Source organism: Falco rusticolus, chromosome 2, assembly GCF_015220075.1.
Source record: "Falco rusticolus isolate bFalRus1 chromosome 2, bFalRus1.pri, whole genome shotgun sequence".
NCBI classification, from domain to species: Eukaryota; Metazoa; Chordata; class Aves; order Falconiformes; family Falconidae; genus Falco; species Falco rusticolus.
In genome coordinates, this window is record NC_051188.1 from 81,600,244 (window position 1) to 81,612,914 (window position 12,671).

At 43.8% G+C, this 12,671-nt stretch overlaps 1 protein-coding gene across 1 annotated transcript in view; it reads right to left on the minus strand.

The window, feature by feature from the left end:
• Positions 1-1,402: 1,402 nt before the first annotated feature.
• The window catches only part of LOC119143336 (amine oxidase [flavin-containing] A-like), a 37,727-nt gene continuing 26,458 nt past the window's right edge, over positions 1,403-12,671 (minus strand). Inside the window, exons 7-15 of the mRNA XM_037377507.1 lie at positions 12,283-12,432; positions 10,852-11,011; positions 9,450-9,546; positions 7,847-7,900; positions 6,879-6,936; positions 6,351-6,448; positions 4,778-4,889; positions 3,251-3,313; positions 1,403-2,769 (exon numbers count right to left, since the gene is read on the minus strand). Of these exons, the coding sequence (XP_037233404.1) occupies positions 2,614-2,769; positions 3,251-3,313; positions 4,778-4,889; positions 6,351-6,448; positions 6,879-6,936; positions 7,847-7,900; positions 9,450-9,546; positions 10,852-11,011; positions 12,283-12,432 (948 nt within the window). The 3' untranslated portion in view covers positions 1,403-2,613. The remainder of the gene's footprint in view (positions 2,770-3,250; positions 3,314-4,777; positions 4,890-6,350; positions 6,449-6,878; positions 6,937-7,846; positions 7,901-9,449; positions 9,547-10,851; positions 11,012-12,282; positions 12,433-12,671) is intronic.

Here is a 12,671-nt window from a genome sequence, read left to right on the forward strand (position 1 = left end):
GAAAGGGCATTAAAGCAGGATGGAAACTGGTCTATAATCTCCGACAAACGCTGCCCTTTCTCGGCAGCAGTGTGGTGCCAGGGAGCTGCAGAAGTTTCAGAAATGCTGATTTCAACCAACCTCTTTCATTTCATTTGTGCTTACCAATCCCACAGCAGCGAGATGTGCTTTTTCTCTCAAAACAGGGAACATTGTACCTGGCCCTGTTTGGGACTGGTTCAGCTGAAACGAACTTGCAGTTCAAAACCCAAACAAATTACAGTAGAAGTGCGTGGGTAAGGTGAAGAGTGAAGCTGGATGGTGTTGGCTCACAGGTGTATTCCAGATGATTTGGGGTCTCTTTTGTGTGCACACACAAAAGCTGTGAAATTCAGATGTCAAGTTTAAAGTCAGCACAAAAATGAATGGTTCCAATAGCCACAAATACGCGGATAAATATTTTTGAGTAGATATGGACAGTGTTTTTCAGGCAGTGAAAATATCCCCGGGGGGAAGCACGTAACAGAACCATTTCACACCACAAAAGGCTTCTCAGGAGCAAGCCCGTGCTCCCTCCCCAAGCCCTCAGGCAGGCATTGGGGCTGTGCCAGGCTGCATGCAAGGGGTAGTCCTGGTGCACAGGAATCCCAGCCTGGTAGTGGCTGGAGCTGGGGGGAACATATTCGACAGGGAGCCCTCAAGTCAAACAGCAATTCATGTCAGTCCCTTTTCTCCCTCTTAAAATGTTCCTAAGCTGGATGCTAAACCAACTTGTCAAATGATGTGTCAAAAATCCTTTAAACAAGCATATAATACTACAGTTCAATGTATTTAAAACCCAGCATTGCTGTTTCCTACTGAGACTATTCTCTCCTTTCTAGTGAGGGTAATTTGAAGTGCATGTGTAAGTTGAAGGTAGATGGGAAAGTTGAAGCTTAAAATGTAGATGGTCACCTTATAAATAATCTGTTCAGGCTTTTTTTCTGCCAGAGAAACTGGTAGTGGCTGGCTGATCCCCACACAGAATGGGGATCAATGAACAATGAACAAAGTAGCTCAGGAGACATGTACCATCAGTACAACCTTTCCTGTGCAGTGCTTAACACTGGCACCATGAGCACCTGCTCACATCTGATGACAAGGGGCCACCTGAAGCACCCCTTCCCTCTGGAAACAGCTTCTGGTTTGCAGCCCACCAGCACCTAGGCTGAGACTGGCCTGCACTTGTTGTGTGCATATGAATGTGGTTGAAGTAGAGGCCAGGAGCGACGTCATCCTGGGTATGTAGGTGTTTCTGTTGGTGTATACATATGGATCGTATCAAGCAAAGCAAGGGTTCGGTGGCTGCTGCATGTGCTGCGCCTAGTGACTTCACACGCTAGAGAAACATCACCTTCCACAAACTCACAAAAGTAACACGAGAAAGAATCTCAAGAAAAGTTTATAGAAGAGCTCCTCTTACCAAGGTTTCAGGACTATGGAAAGGCACATTTCACCCATGTTGATTGACAGTTGAGTTCATGGACACATACAATGCTCACATTTCATGGCAAAAAGACTGCATAATGATGGTACGTTGTGAAACATATATTCCAGACTTCGTTCAACACTAAAGTGATTATTTTAAGTGTATCATGTACATAATAAGAGTGGAACAGGCAGATGCACCCAATTACTGTAATCTACAAGGCAGTAATTCAAGCCCCAAATATATTTCTCCTTATTGGAGGAACTGGCGGTGCAGATCACAAGCAAAATGAGGGGCAGCAAATTGACAGGGAGCCAGGAAGCTGCTGCCATTTGGAAAATAACAGCTAGCACCTGCTGCAAGTCAGAAGGGATTTAACTTTGCTAATTCATTTCACTCTGGTTTAACAGCAAACGGCTTGGCTGGATCAGATGCTCTTGGGCCAGGAAGTAACCGAGAGCTGCGCCGTGGCCGTGCTGTGCTGGCGAAGGCACCCTGCAGAACAGGGAATCACAGATGTTTGCTCGGTAGCGGGCAGAATAAAGTCCACTCGTGCTTCCTCTCTCACCATTTAGTGAGCTGCTTTGTGCTAATTACCTCTTTTCATCCAGCTCGTGGTTAAGTTTCACATTGCAATGATTAATAATTAATCAAACGCATCTGAAAATTAATTTGGCAATTCTACATCTGATTGGCACGGTAATCTCTTCCGTGCAGCAGGGATGTTATGGGAATAACCTCAGATATTCTGAGCTGCTAACTGAAGTGAATACATAAGGGCATTTATTATCTTGTGTGGTAAAAAATAAAGCAGTGAGTAGAAACAAATACATTCTCCAAGGCCTCTCTGCCTTTTGGGAAAGGTGTGATCTGCATTTTGCCTTGTCTGTATTAGGAATGCACCATCGATATGATCATGTCCAATCAAAACAGATGGAAAAAGGAAAGGGAAATTAGAAAAATGTGCCCACAGTTGATTTATTTCTGTTTAGCTGGTAGCAGCTGCAGTAGATTTGATGCATTAATTATGGTACTAAAAAGAAAAATCACAAGAACAATGACTTTTGCCCTTTCCTGCTGTCCGTGGCACTTCTCTCCAAAACCAACAATCATCTGGTAAAAGGGAAGAAGAGGGAGTATGCAGCTTCCACCAGACGTGGTCCCCGCTAGTTTCGAATTAGCTGTCCCTTTTTACAGGCAAACAGCCCTGCAGCAGCCACAGAGGTGAAGAAGATGGCAGAGCTAAGCAGGCACAGCAATCCTGGTGCGGAGGGCAGGTTCCTCTCCCAGAAGCTGGTGGTGAATGGTCGGGCTGGGACATCCTGGGGGAGAAAGGAGATGGTACTGCTATAGAGTTTCCCTCACTGCATGAGAGGGGAGGCAGCAAATGTGCCCCACTAGGCTGGGGAGATCACAGGTTTCTCCTGAGGACCAGACTGGAGCATGGGGGTGGAGGGTCATGGCTGTGAAATGTATTTTCTGTCATCCTGAACAGCTACAGGACAGTGAAGGTGGAGTTGCTTGTGACTGGAAGGAGGTTATATTTGGCTTAAGACCATGATTTGGGAATGGGCAGAACTAGGATTATTTCCTGCATTTTGCAGTCCCCCAGGCTCCGAGTTCTTTGTCCCTGGCTCTCGGCCATCCACTCCTCAGACAGGGGCAACAATATTCCTTGGACAAGTCAAAACAATTAATACCATCAGCATGTGACGTAACCCAAACCTCACCTGGGGGCAGCTCCATAGGAATTACTGAAGCAGGAGCTTCAGCCTGACTGTGTGACAAGAAAGTCTGGCTTACCTTTGACTCCGGCTCTGGCATCCAAATTTCATTCTCTGAGATCCTCCCCATCCTGTACAGTATCTAGGAAAACAAATTATTTGTACCACGTGAGAAAAAATTAAAACCCACACTACTTTCCATTTTGGAAGAGCAGAGCGAGTCAGAGCAAGGTGACATTTAAAAAAGGCACAACTATGACTAGCTGAAAGTAAACCAGAAAATGTACAATGATCTCTCTGCTAATATTAGCAAAGAGAGATGGAGGCAGTTTTGGTAGTTTGTGTAAATATATGACAGCTTGTCATCAAACAGTCCTGTGCCTAACCAGTGTTTTAAGCAAGGACAGTTTCACAGAATCATTTGTAAAAAGTAGGACTTCACTCAGGAATCCACAAAAACTACAGCTTCTCTAGATGTTTATTTTAATTTTTTTTCTGAGTACAAGTGAAAATGCTTTTTCACATGACAGCTGGAGAAATAGCAAGGTGAGGTTACCACCACACACTCAGGACACAAAGTCTGTTAGGAGTGATGCTGCTTGGATCACAAACTAGAAAAAGGAGAAATACAACTCTAGGTCTTTCAAAGCATACAATGACAAAGTTATCTCTTGGCTATTCAGTATTTGGCAGTACAAAGCTCATTAAAGATTTTTCTTTTGAATAAACTGAGTGCAAGAATCATGGAGGTTCCCAGGGGCAAACGACTGTCTCCAGAAGAGACAGCTCACTGTCTTTGTAACTACTGCTCACAGGCATGGAGAAAGAAAAATTAGGCGATATGAAACACAGCAGGTAATGAGAATTATAAGGTGAGTATGACATTCTGTCAAATGGAAGCAAAGGGCTGATTTTCTCTTAAATAACAACTCTGTGGCCCTGCCATACAGTAGTTGTAACTGTAATGTACACCCTTTAATGGCTTTTTTCCCTCCCTCCAGACTGTTGTAAAGGGATTTCACTGTGACTGGGAATCCAGTCCAAATGTGTCATTCTGAGGAGATTCAGACATTATCAGAGCCAACCATTATGAATTCATAAAGCTGAGCTAACAGCACTCCCTCGTAAAAGAAGAAGCAGAAGGGATACATCAAAAATAAGAACAACGCTCAGATTTCCAGATTGCTGCATAGGAAATAGCTGTGAGCATTTGTAATGACTTAAATGGCTTTTAAAACCTACAGCAATTAATTTGTTAGAAGCTGTGGTAGTATATCTAAAGGCAGCATCAGGTTGGAGGTTTTTTCCTCTAGACCTGAGGTATATGGCATGAGCTGCATTTTAAGTCTCCAGTGCAGAGACACACCGCGTAACGTTCTGACTCAGGTGAGATTTTTGGTTTCACTTTATTCAATAGCAAACTGAGTAAAGTTAATTAAAAAAAAGAAGGCTATGGCTCACATCCTTTTCTGGGATTCTTCCCCATCAATTCTAGGAACCTCTGCACAATTACAGGGTGTGATGCACAAAATCAGACTCTCCAAGCTGTACTTAAACCTTTTTAGCCTTTTAATAGAGGCGTTGAAAGCAAACCAACAGTCTGTACCTCTCTGGCTGCTCTCTCTCCTGCCTGTACGGCCCCCTCCATGTATCCACTCCATTGGGTAGCTGTCTCTGTGCCAGCAAAGTAGATTCTGTCAATGGGCTGCCGAATGATCCTTCAAAATAAATGGAGAATGTCAGATGACAAGTAACAGGAAGGCGATGATCCTTCTGAAAGCAACTTACGGATTTTGACGGGGCACTCAACTTCAGTTCTGCAGAATTCCTACAAACCTGGGCTGGAGAGTATGGTGCCATGAACTGTACCCACAGGACCACCTACTTGCTTCTGTACACAAAACTCAAGATCTGAGACAGAGAAAATCTAAGGCATAAATCAGTGCCCAGCTTCTGTGCAAAATAACATGAGCCTTATTTTAGTGCTGGGATAAGGGATAATCCTAACAGCCTCCAGAAATGCAGGGCAGCTGATAGATTTATGTCTTCCGCATGGCAGCTTTGTTGTTATCCTGCCATTACAATAGGATGTGAATGACATTTTTGCAGTGATAGGTCACTAATACCAGCTTCTACTCGGGGGCTGGACTTGCCTGACTGCCAGTCCTGCCAAAAGGGGAGAGCAGCTGAAAGCCTCAGCATTCAGGGAGCTGCATTCACCCTGTAGGGTCACATAAGCCAGCCCTTCAGCTGTGCAAAGCTGCACAAGCATACCGGTCAACCCAGCCACAGGCAAGGAGCTCCCTTTCCCACAGAGAGAGATGCTTGCTCTAAGGGCTCCCATCTAACCCCCCGTTAGGTTCTCCCTGTCTGCCTGACACCAGCCTCCCCAGGCCAGAGGCCTCACTGATCAGTACCCAAGTGTTCAGATAAATTACAACAGACAAGCCAGTGCACGAGGTGACTTCTTCCCACACGCGTCTTGGCACGGAGGCAGGGTGTAACTCCATGATGGACATGCTCAGGAGCTCACACTGTGATGTGCTACATGGTTTGTCTGGTCTTTGGCTATGGATACAAGATTTGTCTGGTTGTTCCCATTATGTGCTGAACCGTGCCTTCCACACACTTTTCAGTGCTATACCTAGTATTAATCAGTATCATCTAACATGTTCCTTTAGGAATACAGCAGTTATGCGTGGGGAGAGCATGGGAGGCTTTGCTGGGTGGGAGAAGCAAATGAGTTTTCATATAAGGGTTTTGTGCCTTCCCCTCCAGATGCGACTCAACCAGCTTCACCAGAACCTGATGCTCCACCTACACAGTCAGACAAGGACTCTTCATCTGTCCAAGATGTGTGCCCTCAAGGTCTTAGCTTTAAAGGGATCTATTGCAAATACTGCATAGTGGCAAATATTGTAAGTAACCTAGTGGGGAAAGGTTTCGTGGCTCTAATGGGTCCTTTGTGACTGTGTTTTGTTTCCTTGAAAGTCACAAGAGAAAATCTGCTCTTATTAAAGTCAATAGCAAGATCCTTGTTAGGTGGGGAGTAGGGGAGTGGAAGGAGGGTTGGAGTTCCCCCAATATGCTACATATACCGTTAAGTTTGTTGCATAAGGTATATCATCGTACACAAGCTAAGAAATGTGTATTAGAGAGCAAAGCATTCTCTGTCTTACCTTCCGTAAGAATACATTATGCCTGGTGGGAAGTAGGCTGTGTAGCAACCTCCTGAATATTGCTCCATGCTCCAGTTCTTTTCTTCATAATGCACTGGCTGTAAGTATCAGCAAATATTAGAGAGTGAAACAGTGGCAGAGAAATTGGAAATAAAGAATCCATTTCCTTTGAAGAGGGAAAAAACAAGCTAAGGATACCTGTCAAAGGAGTGCCGTTTCATCTAGCTAATGCTATTCATCTGCACAAAACAAATCTTTGCATTTTACAGAAGCACTGGCCTCCCATGGGGAAATGACAGGACAAATTAAACCATGTACTCCCTTCTCTGTTCTTGTAAACAGTGAGACTGGCAGCTCTTTTCTTCCTGTACTAGATGCTGCTGCACTCCCCTTGGGACTACAGACTGTATGGCACAACATGCAGGTTTAGGTACACATTTTAGGTACCAGGAATTTCAGCTTCATCCTCCAGAACAAAGAAGCAACATTACTGTACAACAGAGGTGAAAACAGGCATTCATTTCTTACATGTAAAGCCTCTTCCATCCCCATTGCTTTGGCATATGCCTCACAGATCTTCTTCTTCCTATAGGAAAATAAGATCAGTCAGGAAAAAAAAGGTGGAAAAACACCTCTCACTTACTGCTTTTATTAAAAAAATCACATTTATTGCAATACATTGGAAATAAAGTTGTGCTTGGCTTTGTTTTTAAGTCTCATTTTAAGTTGTTAACATATATATTTCAAATGTTGATGCATAAATGTGACATCCAAGATGGAGCAGGGAATGGAGATGAAGGTTGATTTTGGCAACGAGCTCTAAAAAAACTAAATCTTTGTTATTTTAGGAAGCAAAGCCAATTCATTCTCTTGTTCACTGGTGTAAGACTAGAAGAGAAGCAATATAAATCAATGAAATCCCTACAGATTTGCTATAGCTGAGACCAAAATATGAGAGAAAACCGCTCACATTCCTAAGCAGAACTCCTCTTTCACTTGCATGCGTACCAAAAATCTCATTTAGAAAGTCCTGTTTGCTCATTTCACAGACTAATGGTGAAATCATATTGTTGAAAATGTAGAGATTTAAAAATTTTATCACCCAGTCTGAATGTGAAGGACATCCAAAACTAGGCATGTCAGCGCTCCCTATATCCCTGGGGTGAAGCATCATTTAGTGGTGATGCAGTCTGGGAACGTCTTTGGAAAATCTTCTCAGTCCACACAGAGACACAGAGCTGGTAAGTCTGTCATAACACGGAAGAGCGGGCAGGACCCGGAAACTCAGAAATATCCACAGCTGGGTGGATATTAGCATTAGTGTCTTGGCCTGTTTATACTAAAAGCTCAATTTTTGCCCCAATTTCCAGTATTGGTAGTTGCACTGTGCATGTGTACACATGCACCCGCACACACATATTCACACACATTCCTGTGGGGAAGCATCCCAGAGAACTGACTGGCTTCTGAAATATTCACAGTTTCTGAACTCTTACCTCTCTTCCTTATTGAGATGGGCCAGTTTAATGGCCTTTCTGGTAAGGATGAAACTGAAAAGGAAAATATAGCATATAAATATCATGCAGTGTCAGCACCCCAGCTGATTTGCATGCTCTTACCTGAAATTACTCTAAAAAAAGACAGGCAGATCACTTCACCGGTACGTAATGGGCTTGACATTTTTTCATCATACCTCATTACAGGTCACATGGGTGAAAAGGCCTGTGCAGGGTACCCTGGGGAGTCAGCTGAAAGGCAGTGCATGCATTCCCAGCGGGCAGGCAGAGAGGACTGCCTGGCAGCTACCAGATGAGGAAGCTGCAGATTGCAAGCGCATTTTCAAAGCTGCCAGCGCTGGCCTCACTTTGCTCTGTGGGAATGAACTCTCTCTCCATCCCCACTGACTCAGGAGAGCAAAGTCACACCCAAAGTGGGCAGAGAGATGACAGCATCCAGCAAAGTACCCTGCACTGCCTACCCTCTTACACCTAGGTCTTATTCAAAAGGACTGAGACCTTGAGTTTTCCTGAGCTTTTGAAGTCTTGCAGACAGCTGGCTGTACCACTGCCCACGTCATTTGGTGTCAATAAGTGACAGGAGCCTGCTGCTCTGACAAGCACTGCACAGCGTCATGGACCAGTCCTGTAAGAACCGGGGTGAATACTTATTCAGCTTGAAGGAAACAGATTTGGCAATTAGTTAATCTGACCTTAGTGGAGATACCCGGGGGATGAAGTATGTTCCTGCACTCTTTCAGAAAGTTGCATCAATTCACAAGGAGAAAGGAGAAGCCTGTTTGCCATATGCGGTTTGGAGGAGGCTTACTGCTCTTAGGTCACAGAAGTTTTTAAGCCTCGAACATGCCATAAACATGTACAGTTCAGTAGAAGTGGCAAGCTTTCCTTGCCAGATACTTAAGAAGTAGTTACCTGATATTTATATTGGCCATTTTTTGGCAGTGTCACCAGTGGAAGCTTTAGTAAATACTGTTTGTTCATATTGGCTTAACCTATTCTAAAAGCCAGTCAATGCTGTTACATATTTTCCTATCTGTTTGTCCAAACTACAACTTTTTTACTTGGCAGTTTCTTCAGAAGCCTGATTTCTTCACTGCATGGCTGCTTGCCCCACTCAGCCACCAGCTGATGTTCATTGCTCTGCCTCGGGTCCGTGGGGAGAGGAGGCAAATGAGGATTTCTTGGACAACTGCATTTTCATTTTGGCCCAGGCACTAAATACAAGGTCCAACATAAGCTGAACACAGGCTCACAAAGCTACTCAAGAAAAGGATTTATTTCTAAATCCATTACACAGCAAAAAACCATTAACTGAATGCTTAAAATGAACTACAGCTGAATTCAGGAACTCCTTCCCAAGCATCTCCTTTGCATTGGGATATCTGTAGCAGATACTTAATCTGAAAGCTTATACGGACTAGAGAGGCACGAAAGGCTTGTCAGAAGTGCTCTCCTCCATCTGTGAAGACTGTGGGAGTGGTCCCCACTGATATAACCTGGCCATGTCCCCTCTTCCTCCTCCTCCCACTCCTTCAGACAAAAAGAAATAAACATTTGTAAGTATAGGCTAGAAGCTCTTCACCCCATAATGGCAGGGAAAGATCCATCAGGTTTCGTGTCATCTATGGTTATTCCAATTGGAGACTCTTCATCCTCAATGAGGAAGGAACCACAATAACCTAAGGCAGCGGGGTGGGGGGTGAGAGGAAACAAAATTATTTCAGAGAAACTTGTTGATGACCATTCTTTCTGCCAGTAATGAGCAGATAAAATTATCCACAAAAGGAACTATACAGAAACTCCTTCGTTACCAATAACGCCTACATGTCTGAAGTGTTTTTGTAACAGCCTCTTTCCTCTCTTCCCTCTGACTCTGGGAGATCTTATACACAGACTTACACAAGTCATATTTAAATTCCATTATTATTTAGCAAGGAAATTCTGTGGATTATTGCAAGTCTCTTTGGCTTTCTATTTAGGGGGGATAAACATTAAAAATAAATGGATGTAGCAAGAACTATGATGGTTCATTCCATGAGTTACTTCGGCCAAAACAACAACAGCAGCAACAAAACCCAGTGTAATTACATCTGGTCAGTGCGGGCTCAGATTTACACCCTGTATTCATTTTGCTGATGACAAGACTGTCAGGAATAGTGTCCCATAACAGCAAAGTGGCAGAAACACAGGCTGTCTAATCTAGTATCACAACAGTACATGTTTCAGATGAACACGCAAAAAAATCTCATATAGATAACAACGCATAAACCTGCCTACATTTTCTTCTAATCCCAAGGGCTGGTTTATGCCCTGAAACATACAAAATAATATTCTTTTGATTAAGAAATACTCTCACCCAGTGCAACTCTCAGTATTGTTTCATAGGAAGTGGAAACTAATCTGTTCATACAAACTGTTCTGGAAATAGTATCAGTTAAAGCTGAGAAACACATGATGTTGTAACACATAGAAAAAATATCCGGAGTTAAACAAAAACCTAAGCTACTTTTCCCAGTACTCTGAGATATCAAGTCTGTAGATCAGAGGATTAAAAACAGGGCAAGGTCTTGCTTACACCTTAAGCTCTCCTTGTCATCTGCTATAAATTCTCTCTGTCTGCCCTAACTCTGTCCCTGGCAGGGAGAAGTGTGACCTTGCAGCAGCAGGTCCCCTGCTTCTGTGCATTAGTTTCAGCAGTGCTTCCCAGAGAAACCTTGCTTGTTCTCTGTCATCCCTTCTCAGCTAGCAACAATGAGATTTGGGATCCTATTTGGGTCCAGACTCATGTTTGGGACAAGGTGTGCACCCAAGCTTGGAGGAAGAGCTCTCTTTTCTAAGGAGCTTTACCTTTCACTTTTCTGTGCGTTTCAGTTTGTGGTTTGCACATTTAACCCTGCCTTAGATTTATTCCCTGACTGACAGATAGCAGAGCTTCAAAACTCATGTCGCATGGGGCTCCCAAGTCCTTCACTTTCCCCACATACCCTTCCTCTGCCAGAAGGCTTCCCTGTAGTACACCATGCATTTTATGACACACCCCATAGGCAAACGCTGAATTAACTGGTTTCTCTTTGGAGGTAGTGCTGGTTTGTAATGAATCTTCGTTGTCAGGATCGGAGGGATAGCACTGATCACATACTTGCCCTGAAACACAAACCACAGTCAGTACAGACAAGGCGCTGCCTCTCAATGAGCTTGCCCTACAGGACATGTTTGAAAGACACCCTTATTAGTTGTTAACAGCTTTCCCACACAGGTATTTCCAGGTGACCAAAATAAATCTGCCACTTCAGAAAAAGGATCTGGGAAAAACATGTTGTTTTGTGGTTAGATGATGCTTGACAGCTTTCCAGATACTACAGGACCAGAGCTGATACTTGGATGGAGGCAGGTGGGGAAATGGGGCAAGATAGATGATCTAGCATAGGTAAAACTGCCTTTTATCATCCCCAGGAAAACACGACCCACATTTTTCAAAATTATAAGCTGTTAAAAAAAGTCATGCACGTTCACAGGATACTACTTCAGGACAAGCAACACTGATGGTAATTTCAGCTTTCCTGAACATGCCCCATCCATCCTGCAGGTCCTGTTTCTGACTGGAGCGATGAAGGATGCTTGGTTTCAGGGCTCAGGGTAACAGTGTATTACAATAGATGATGCTGCTCTCAGGTGCTCTCACACTGATAGGGCCACTGAGTGCAGGAAGACAGCCTCCTCTGACTTGGCTGTCACTCATGCAGCATGGAGGGAGAAGCCAGGGTTTAAAAATCCCTGGGGGAGGGAGAGAAGGGTCCCTTCTCCAGGACATCCTTAGACCAGCTTCTCTGTCAAACACCCCCTTCCTTTTCTGCTATCTTTCTCTAAATACCCTCCAAACACTGCCACCTGTGAGACAGGGGTTTTGCAGACCATGATGGTCCTGCACAAACCCCCGTGGCAGGCTGGGCTGTGTGTGCAGAAGGGAGCTGCCACTCCATGGGTGCCACCGTGGGTAGTCATGTACTGATGGAGCATTTCACAGCACCACTGTGCAGAGGCAAAATCTTACTAAAGGCATTTGAAATGTCTTTTCTTTTTTTCTTTTTGTTCTGCAAACCACAAACTTAGGTATGAACAGGAACATTACTTTCCTTTCTTTGAAATGGTCTCAATGCAGAACTAATATGTAAAAATATATAATCACAGGAAAAGTTAGGGCAGAAAAAGCAGAGTAATGACAGAAACTAACTAGCAGAATACCAAGAAGAGACCCAGTCATAAATAAATCTGTAAAGCAGGTTTCACAGAGCATCAGTGTAGTCTGAGAAATAGACACACACAAATGGGTACTTCCTGATTACATCTGGCTAAGAGCTACAGCAGATATATTCCCCCACCAAATGCATACTCTACTTCTATTCTGATCAAATTACCTCATATATCTCATGGTTTAGAGTCTCCACAATGACATTATCACCTGTCTGATCAATAAGGACCACAGGTCTCTCCAGTTTAACTCTGCCTTCAAGGCGTTCCATTATTTTCTCCGATATCTGACCAGAACCCCCTTTAAACTTCCTCTCCTACAAAACAAACAGAAAAGAAACACAAAAAAATCACCAGCATTAATCACACACAATGACACTGAATATGACTTCTGCTCATAATCAAGAAACTCCAGGCCAAACCAGCAAGTCCTAAGGGTGCATAAAGAGTCCCAGACTTTCAGAAGAGCAAAGCCATAAACCTGACCCTCAGTGAGGATTGCTGCCTAAACCACTTTTGGAATGGTTTCCTCAATTAGCTGGCTTGAAGACTCTTG